The 10,259-nt window shown below is 33.8% G+C and overlaps 1 protein-coding gene across 1 annotated transcript; it reads left to right on the plus strand.

The window, feature by feature from the left end:
• The first annotated feature begins 2,731 nt into the window (after window positions 1–2,731).
• On the plus strand, window positions 2,732–8,689 carry LOC105837798. The gene is made up of 3 exons (XM_012682879.3): window positions 2,732–3,638; window positions 7,343–7,506; window positions 7,968–8,689. Exons 1-3 carry the CDS (start codon window positions 3,519–3,521, stop codon window positions 8,098–8,100), a joined length of 417 nt encoding a protein of 138 aa, XP_012538333.1. The 5' UTR covers window positions 2,732–3,518; the 3' UTR covers window positions 8,101–8,689.
• Window positions 8,690–10,259: the final 1,570 nt, after the last annotated feature.

Consider the following 10,259-nt stretch of genomic DNA (forward strand, 5'->3'; position numbering starts at 1 on the left):
TATGTTGGCATGGAAATAATAATAGCGATATGGCGAATCATCTTAACAGCACATTTGCAAAATTAAAGTTAAAAATAAATTGTACAATAATTGAGAAAAATATTTCAGTCGTAACATGTTTAAAACATTTAGAAATATAATTGTGCACAAAAGACTCAAATTATTCAATTATTTCTAAATTATAATACACAAATATTAAAACATGGAAATGTGTAATATTGCATGTTTTAATATTTGTGCATTATAATGTAAGAATAATTTAAGAGTTTCTGACCGCTATTACTATCAGTGAGATACTTAACTCTCCAACGGACGCAACTAATCTGTCAAAGTGTCTCTTTTTTAATCTTTATTAAATGTCTAGTAGTAAATAAGCGATATTTGTTAAATTCATTGTAATACCTTTTGATATTAATTTTGAATTAAACATTGAAGATTAAATGCTATAAATATTGCACATTATTATTGCTGCATTATATTGTAAAATAATTGAAGATTATAATGTGTTAATTTTAAATGCTGAAATAATTGCAAAATATTTATGTTTCAATATTTGTCTAATCTTTAACAAATATTATTTAAGAATTATATTCTGACAAAACTGTTGCGTTATGGCGAATCATCTTAGCACAATCTTTAATGCCATTATTGTGCAATGTTTGCAAAATCTTCCTATCGGGGCTGTTTCAGTCAAATGACAATCGCGCTGCAACTAGTTAGCTTGTTCTTTTTAGCTGCACTGGTGCACTGGTGTAATAAATTAAAGTGAGACAAATATATTTTTTCTTATTCTAACTTGTTGCACCAGTGCAGCAGTGCAGAGAAAAAGAACAGGCCATATGTCTCGATCTTAGATACTGATTCGAACGGCACGTCCGAGAGCGTGACCTATGACGAATATATACTCTACGTCGATTGGTTAAATTAAAAGAATAGGGAAAATTGTCAACGATGAAGAAATTTGTTTGTGCTTTACAAAGCTGAAGTTGCTTGAGTTCATTAGTACTGAAAAATATCTTAATAAAAGCAGACTAGCGAGACGATTGTTTCAATGTCAAAGTGGGAATGTGCAAGACTTTCAAGAGTCGCTGGAAATTTTGAAAGTTTTATTAAAACAGACAAGGTTTTTGTATGATCGAATCGAGAGGGAAAAAACATTTATTCGACATGTAAGTATTGAGATTTTTTAAGAGATTTTTTAATGAAATAAAATTAAATCGAAAAAACAAAACATATCATGAGAGATTATGTATACTCTTATATCTCACTTTGTAAAAAGAGACAAATTTTTGTTGAAAAATGCTCGTTAAAAAAATGTATTATATTTTCTCTGAAAGAAATGACTCATTTTATCTTTGTATTTTCACATCGAGTTTTTTTCTATATAAATTTTGCACGCACGCGCACTAACATGAAACTTTAAACTGTTTATACGTAAACGAACCGAGTGACTCGCTTATTTGAATTTCGTTTATCTAAGCAATAATACATGTATTCAACGCACGTTAAAAAATTCGTCATTGTATCATTTAGTCAAAATCTTCACGTTTTTTATTCACAAGTCTTGACAGTTTTCCAAGTAATCATAGGTATTAATGTTAAAAGTTCGTTAATTAAACCGACCAAAACAAAGTATAGCTTACCCAGATAGCACAGAGAGTTCCAAAAGAACTCAATTGTATGTCACCAATTATGAATTCTTTTTAAGATGCAAAAAAAATTCATAATTGGTGACATACATTTGAGTTCTTTTTGAACTCTCCGTGCTATCTGGGTAGAAATAAAATTTTTAAGTCAAATTTAAAATAATTATTACACGTCAATCCGGTACGGCTTGTGATACTTTGTTGTTTTATTGTTGTGATACTTGTGATATTTTGTTTGTTTTTTTAAGTAATATTACTTGAAAACAAACAAAATACAAAGTATGTAAGTAATACATCAGATATGTAACGCGAACGACAGTGCGCATTTTAGAAACGCAATTCTATCTCTTGACGACGCAGACGTTTCAATTCCTTTTTTTTTCACTCTTCCCAGTTGATCACATTGTTGCTGAAATATTTATTTACTTGTGCAGAATGACTTACCATACAGTGAGATATATGAATTTTTCAAGATAAAAAATTAAAGATATAACATAAAATAAAAGGAATAAACAAAACGATAGAATCTATCACTATAAAATTTAGTTTTTCGCGCGAGACTAAAACAATTTTTTAATACTTCTAGTATAGAGAACAAACAACACATTTTATGGAGAATTCATTCTCGCGTATCCCCTTCATTGTAAATTTATATATAATGATACATAGTGTGACAGAATTCTCTCCTCCCCCCCCCCTCTCTCTCTCTCTCTCTCTCTCTCTCTCTCTCTCTCTCTCTCTCTCTCTCTCAAGCGATAAAAGAATAAAGATCCATCGATCGTCTTGAATCAAGGAACGAATGTAAAGAGGCTAGCAAGAATCAATGACACGCGTGCGCTCGTTGCAAGGAAATACATTTTCTGCCCGCTGTTGAGGCACGTGCTCCACGCGCGTGCACCCACGAGATCTATCGATCTTGTTAATCGCGAGGACGAAACGAACCAAAGCTATAAGTGACGAAAGATCGCGCAGTTGTTTTATTACACGCATTTGTCGACATTATTATTATTATTGTTGTTGTTGTTGTTGTTGTTGTTGTAATGTCTAAGAGCTCCCTCTCTTCTTTTCTCTCGTCACTGGTTTCAGTCTCGCGGTTTCCCTCTCCGTTTCTCTCACCAGCTCTTTCTCTCTCTCCCTGTTTCTCTGCCTAAATCTTTCTCCCTCCTCTCCTTCTCCAAGCTTGGCAGCAAGCTAGCCCAGCCTATATAAACCACTGGTGACTCGAAAGCGTCTTCACTCTATAAGAGAAGACAGTCTAGGTGTTAAGTCCAGAGAACACCTGCAACATATAACTCTGGTCACTGAAAGAGAGAGAGAGAGAGAGAGAGAGAGAGAGAGAGAGAGAGAGAGAGAGAGAGAGAGAGAGAGAAAGAGAAAGAGAGAGAGAGCGTGCGGTCTCCTGGTACATTTTGAGTGGAAAAAGAGCATCCCGACGTTTCCCTATTCTGACGTTTCTGACATCTCAAGCTCTCTTTCGAACATAACGAGCCAAACGTCTTTGTCGTTCCGCGTCGACTCGTGTACACGAGTTTGTCGCACGTTAACGTTCCAGCGAACATCCCTGCGAAGAGAGAGATTCTTAAGAATTTGAGTCTCTCGGAGAAGAATCGAACCAAATCGAAACCGTCCGTTTCGCGCCACTTGAGTCTCCCTACGTCAGCGTCGTTCCATTCTTTTGGCTGCTTCACGTCGCTTATAATAGTGTCTCCAAACACGCGTGCTTTTTGCCGACGTGCACGAGGATCAAGGATCTGTCTTGCGTACCGCAAAGACAAGCAAAATCCTATATCCGATCCTATATAGGTAATACAAACTCGGGAGGCGCAAGTTTTGGATCATCTTCGAAAGTTTCGTGTCTACGTATAAATAGAAATGTCGAGTTCGCGCGTGAATGTCAGCTACCATAACATGAGAATATTCATCATCGCCATCCTCGTCGTCACTCTGTGTTATCCGGCTTTCATCGATACGGCGGTGGTCCATCGTTCCGAGGTAAGATTCGACCAGGCGAGTGCATATTTCGTTCGAAATGTAACCAAAGAATGAATAAAAAGTTTCTGTGGTCTGCATAATTTGCTGCACCTCTCTAATGTCAACTCTTTAACCATTTCTGGTTAGAGTTGACACTGAAGAGGGAGAGGGAGAAAGAGGCAGGAAAAGGGAAAGGGAGAGGAAGAGAAAAGGGGTGATCTGCGGTCATCAAAACGGAAGTTTTGTGATCACGGCTCGCGCGTTACTACGGAATAGACGAAATGAACAGCGAACGGCGCGATAATTCTTCTCTTAAGAAAGAAAATAAATCGTAGAATTTTTTAAATCAACTTTTTGCTTTAACATTATATCCTACGAGGCAATCAAGACGTACGATTACGTTCTTTTCAAATATTTTACATTTTCTTCGAGACACTGTCACGTAATTGATATTAGAATTACATTTCGTAAATATAAAAATTCTTGCGTAATCGAGTTTAACGAGATGAATCGATTTCAATGCATTTACGAGATTGCTCGAATATATTGGCAATGATAATCCTATAAAGTTTTACATCCTCGACTCTGCGTGGCGATTTATCCCGTCCTATTTAGAATCAACGAATAATTTTTAATTATAGTAAAATCAGTTCTCTCGGTATATTAGAATTTATTACTTCAACAGTTACGTACAATTTACCAAGAAGGGACTTGGTTTACAAAATAAGCCTTAATATACACTTTGCGTATATATATTAGTATATACATATTAATACATGCCTAGAATGAAGAGAGTATGATGTCAAGTCTCAGTAAACGAGAGACACGTTTGAGAGTATTTAGGTACTTTATGTGTTTAACCCTACATTATACTCGTGCAGCCGTTTTTTTTTTTTTTACGTGAGTAATTACTCTTATGGGATGTTCCTGACATTTTAACATTATATTTCAAGTTTTATTTCTTTTTTAAATAATTTCTAATTAAATAAAGACTGATAATATTCTACATTGATAATGTTTCTTTCGATAGAGATAAATGTAACAATTCTTTTAATTGTGAATTTACGCTAAATATAATATGTACAAGTAGCATGATATAAATATTATAAATAATAGATTTAGATGTCACTGAAAAAATAAATTAAGATGTCAAACCGACCGAAAAAAAAGGTAATTTTTAAATGTAATTTGCCGAAGAAATAAAAAAGCTATATACTTAATTGTAATTTAGCACTTTAAATATGCGATAAGGATATAAAATATGCAAAATAAAAGAAAAATATAACATATAATTTAATATTTTTAGTAGATAATATTTTTAGTAGTGTTTATTAAAATTTTATAAAAAGTCCATTTTTCCACTGGTATCGTTGATTCCGCCATGTTGGATCGTTTAAAACGAAAAAAAACATTACTAAAGTGTATTATATTCTTTAAGGATTAACCAAGCTTTTTCCAAATTTGTTGAAATTTGATTGCAAAAATTTCTTAAACTTTTTATTTGATCTTTGACACAAAAATTGTTAATAAATTTAATATTTTGCAAACTAACAATGATATTGTAAAAATTGTCAGTCATTCTACAGTTTTTTTTATTTCTTTAGCAATCCATGTTTAAAAATTATCTATTTTTTCGATTAATTACACCAAGCTGACCCATAAGTTAATTAAATTTTATGTATGTGTATATATAATATAATATATTCTCAGATTATGTAACGTAACGATCGATTGATAAATGCATAGATAGAAGCATTTGAGAGATAAAACAATTTTAGCTGATAAACAAGGTAACGAATTCGTAAGACTTGGATGTCCTGAACACCCCATGCAAATAATGTGGAGTTAAGTGTATGTACGTTTACCATCGGTACACTCTGACGGCCCGAGTAGTTTCATTCATGAATTGAAATTATCGAGCCGCCGTCCCTTTCTTCGCAAGAACCATCCTATATGAGAAATGATAATCGAAGACATTGATTGATTCGACGCTGTTTCAATAAGTTACTTCACACTGGGATCACTCGCTATTCGATAAAGAGATAGGCTATAGAGAAGGATTTGATAAATCCCAAATTCAATTATGGCGATAATAACAACTATTTTAGAGCCTGTAGCTGTGAGAAGGTGCCGTTACAAGATCAAATGGTCAATCTTTGAAAGTGCAAAATCTGTCAATTTAATTAGAAGATGATAGAGCGCAAATCGTTATGATTTTAATTATATAAAACAATTTAATGTTTATCCGTTTAGCGTTGCTCGACAAATTACAATTGTATTGTTATTTGCCGTTGTGCAATTGAATCATATGACGAGAGGTGACGCTTCTTTCCTTTCAACAAAAAAAAAGCTAAGTATGTACATCGATCGAGCATTCGAATTTCGAGACGTGCAACGTGAAAATTTGTATATGTGTATGTAATAATACATCTGTCCTACGTCGTATTTCCTAAACCAGATCGTAATAGATTTAGGAGAAGGCGGCGAAACGATATCACGCAAGGCAGTATCGCGTTTGACATGAGAGAGGCTATCGAGTCCGCGGATTTGTAAATCGCGGTATTGGACCGTGACTCTTCATTCAAGGAATGACGTTGCGCATCATTTAACGACACTAATGTGCGTCAATGCATCTCTCTCTCTCTCTCTCTCTCTCTCTCTCTCCCTCCCACGCTCCCCTCCCTTTCTCCATTCTTTCTTTTCGTTCCTAACTCGCGTTATCAGATAGAAGATTTCGCAATATCTAAACGTTCTTAATCCAGAATTACAAAGTAATCGAGAGTTCAAATTTTTAAAATTTTACCATAATTGCATTCTTCTGGAAATTAATTTATTAGCTTGTTACGCAAAAATTTATGTAGGATCGTTATTACAGTGTATTTGCATGCATGCGCGTGCGCCGTATAATAATTTATGAAATAGGAAGGGAAACATTTTTGCTGAAAATATAAATCGGAGCGTAAATCGAATGTTCTTACAAAACTTGTATGAAGTGTAAATTGAAACAATTAAATGTAAAAGAAGTGTCATAAGAAATAAACAAAATATAATTAATAAATATTCATAGAAGTTTTATTTACATGCACTTTTATCACTTTTCCCTTACATTTAACTTACGCTCGGATTTTTATTTTCACCAGAGATAGAAGATACCTTTGATAAATTGTTAAAAAGTTGCCAAAGAGCATTAAAATCATTAACCGACGTTACACAGACTGCCTATGTTGTTTTTCAAAGTTTTCGGTGTGTTGGAGAAAACAAAAAGCCTGCAATAATTTTCAAGACGGATCGTAAAAATTCTTAATACGGTTACGTACTTTGAGTAAACACAATGATAATATACATTACCTAGTCGATAAACGATAATCAAATCTTCAAATAAATAGTTGAATAATTCATTAAAAGCTACAGGCGTAATTGAGAGGAGAATGCAGAGCATTATACTATTTTCGCCTAGATATATACGACTAATGATAAATGTCAAAGATAATTAGGAGAGACGGTGGTTAATCGAGAGCAATTTTTTCCGTTTGTATGATTTATGCACATGAAAATAAGCGATATATTTTGCTCGAATGTGAATTATAGTGAATTGGCATTTAATCAAAAATAATAAAGATTCTTCGCGTGCGCACTACTCGATAAAGGAAAATGGAAAACAATGCGAATTCATGCGAAAACATTTCTATTTCTAATTGCACAAAATATGGTATGTTTAATTGCAGAAACAGTTACAGCGAGTACTACTACGAGACTCTAACGCAAGGATTCCACGAGCTGCGGAAGACAACAGGAAAGATGCCCCGACACGAATTTGTCATAACGCGCCCTGTGGATGGGCAGTTTACGATACAGACAGCCGTAACATTGAGTATTTTATGAAAAACACGTGAGTTAACTACAACAACTATTCTACTACAATCTCTACAGTGACTTATCGAAACAATGCTAAATCGATGATGTCGTATATTATTGATGCCTTCAATCATCCATTTAATTGACGGTTGAGTGTCAAATGCATTCAACAAAACGAAAGCGCATATCTAGCGATAAGATAAAGATAAATTGGAAAAGAATTGCCAATTAATTGTCAATTGCATTTACATTGTGTGCAAAAGTAAGTATATTAATAGACTTTAAGATGTAAAAAGCAAAAAGAAACATGTTGAAGTATGTTAAGATAGAGGAGGGATAGGCAGAGGCCAAAGGGCAAACGGGATATACGAAAATTAGTGTATTGCGGATCGCGAGTTGAGATCTTCGATATGAAACGCGAACTTTTAATGAATGAAATACGTGTCTCGTCCGTTCGTTCCTTTCTAATAGATTTTCCGCTTGATTTTTCCGTAGTTGCGTGTGCCTGGATGAAAGCTACAAGTGCGTACGCGCCGGGGACGATCTGTCCGCGAGCGCGTACGTGTACCGCTGTCGTCAAAACACGACGGCGGATAACATCGAGGCTCCGAAGCAGACAACGATCTGAGACGAGGTCGGCGGCAGATAGGAGGTCGTCTCGTCATCGGAATCTACTTGTCACTGCGTCAACTCGGGTACTGCTATCGCCGTTCGTCTTCGCGATCCATAATGAGCCAGCTCTTGAACTCTTGGACTTTTGGACTTTTAGACTCGACATCTTTACCGTACGCCGTACGTCTTTACCGTACGAGAGTGCATGATTTTCTCTTTCATTACGTCGATTCCTCAAGTTATTAAGTCAAAGTTGACATTACTACGAGTATAAATGGCGTGGCACGCTTGTATGGGTTATCCCGGATACGGGTAGGAAGGTCCCTTCCGCATAATTCTGTTGAATTTTGCAACAAGAATCAACTTTTCACATATAACATATCTTATTATACAAAGGTGTATATACAAAGGATGTTAAATCTTATTGTTCCTTTTTTTGTATAAATTTTCTTTTCAACTCTCTCTCTCTCTCTCTCTCTCTCTCTCGTCGCATTCACAATATTTTCCCAATAAGAGAACACAATGTGGCGACTAATGATAACAGTCAACTATGTTATGTTCGTATCTACATCGGAAGTCACAGTAGAATATATATGTATATTTAATTCTTGTTGTCTTTTCTACTTTTATTTGTGTTTTTATCATGACTCAATTATCATGACTTTAACTTTCATCCTCACCTATCAATTTAAATTCGTCTTTGAGAATTGATTTGCGTGTCATCACAAGCATATCATCACAAACTAACGGAATTCTTCGAAATTCTTGTTTGCTTTCGAAGGAAGCACACCTTGCAAAATTGCTTAATATTATTATCTAACAATTCGTAATGTAGCGCGAAGTTACTTGTTTCGATCGTCGATCGACATACGATTCTCGTACTCGATTTGAAGAAAAGCGTAAAATTAAATGCGTCTATTTGATACATTTGTTAAATGCGTTTTAAATGGACATTACGGATGAATACGATGAATACACGGAGAGAATTTTCTCTTAAAATTCACCCTTAAAATCTGGTAATTGTTGGATAATAACCTCAAGGAATTTTACTATACTTTTTAGTAAAATTTACTAAGAGTATAATAAAATTTACTATACTTTTAGTACTTTTTAGTAAAATTTATTATTATATTAAAAGTATAGCAAATTTTACTAAAAAGTATAGTAAAATTCCTCGAGGTCACACATTAACCCACAATTATCAGATTTTGAGAATAAATGTCGAGAGAAAATTCTCTCCGTGCAACACCTCCATGAAAACATTTTTCTTCTTACCTAACTTTTCTTTGTACTTAACGAAGCATTCGAAAAAGAATTCTTTCTTTTCATATACCATTAATAATGGTGATGATGATGATAATGATGATGATGATGATAATAATAGTAATAATAATAATAATAATAATATTAATAACATAATAATGATAATGATTGACAATAATAATAAATTATTTATGAGAGAAATTATTTACGATATCCGTGCTTTTATCCGTTACTTGACAGTGGGGTATGAATGTATGATATAAATACAAATATGATTGCAAGTTATTTTATCCGTGACCTTTTGCTTTAATCGCACGGGCAAAGTTGTTGAGCTACAAAACCGCGAACAAAGCAGATTGTGTCGAATGCAAGCACATAAATCATAATCCTTCAAGTATGGAACGAAAATGAACACCGAATCAAATCACATTAGACGTATGTGCAGAAAACATTTTACACGCAAGACATTTTTACTCATATAGCATAGAAAAATTGCAGCAAAATATCTGCAAAAATATTTTATCGCAAAATTGCAACATACAAAAATGTTACGAACGTTGTTGCTATAATGTTGCATTAATGGTAACACGTTCGCTGTTAAAAATATTGCAATACAACATTACAATATCATATGTTTTATAATAATATCATATGTTTCTGATTAAATTTCAGATGCCATTATCTATATTAACAAATTTTGACACATAAGGTAAACGTCCCAGTGGCCAGACATGTACCTATATCTGGACACTTACACACAAAAACTTAATATTAATCTCAAATGTTCTTTTTTTAATGATAATAAAATTTAATTATAATCTTGAATATTTAAAGATTGCAATTAAATATTGTAATATTATAGTAACAAAAACATTTGAGATTAATAATAATAAATTTTGCGTGAGTGTCCGG

Source organism: Monomorium pharaonis, chromosome 4 (genome assembly GCF_013373865.1).
Source record: "Monomorium pharaonis isolate MP-MQ-018 chromosome 4, ASM1337386v2, whole genome shotgun sequence".
NCBI lineage: Eukaryota > Metazoa > Arthropoda > Insecta > Hymenoptera > Formicidae > Monomorium > Monomorium pharaonis.

Bases quoted from the DNA above. Each gene is read 5' to 3' on its own strand.
- LOC105837798 (XM_012682879.3), top strand. From the start codon at position 3,519: ATGTCGAGTTCGCGCGTGAATGTCAGCTACCATAACATGAGAATATTC. The intron at 3,639-7,342 runs GTAAGATTCGAC...GTTTAATTGCAG, and splicing joins CGGTGGTCCATCGTTCCGAG to AAACAGTTACAGCGAGTACT. The intron at 7,507-7,967 runs GTGAGTTAACTA...ATTTTTCCGTAG, and splicing joins GAGTATTTTATGAAAAACAC to TTGCGTGTGCCTGGATGAAA.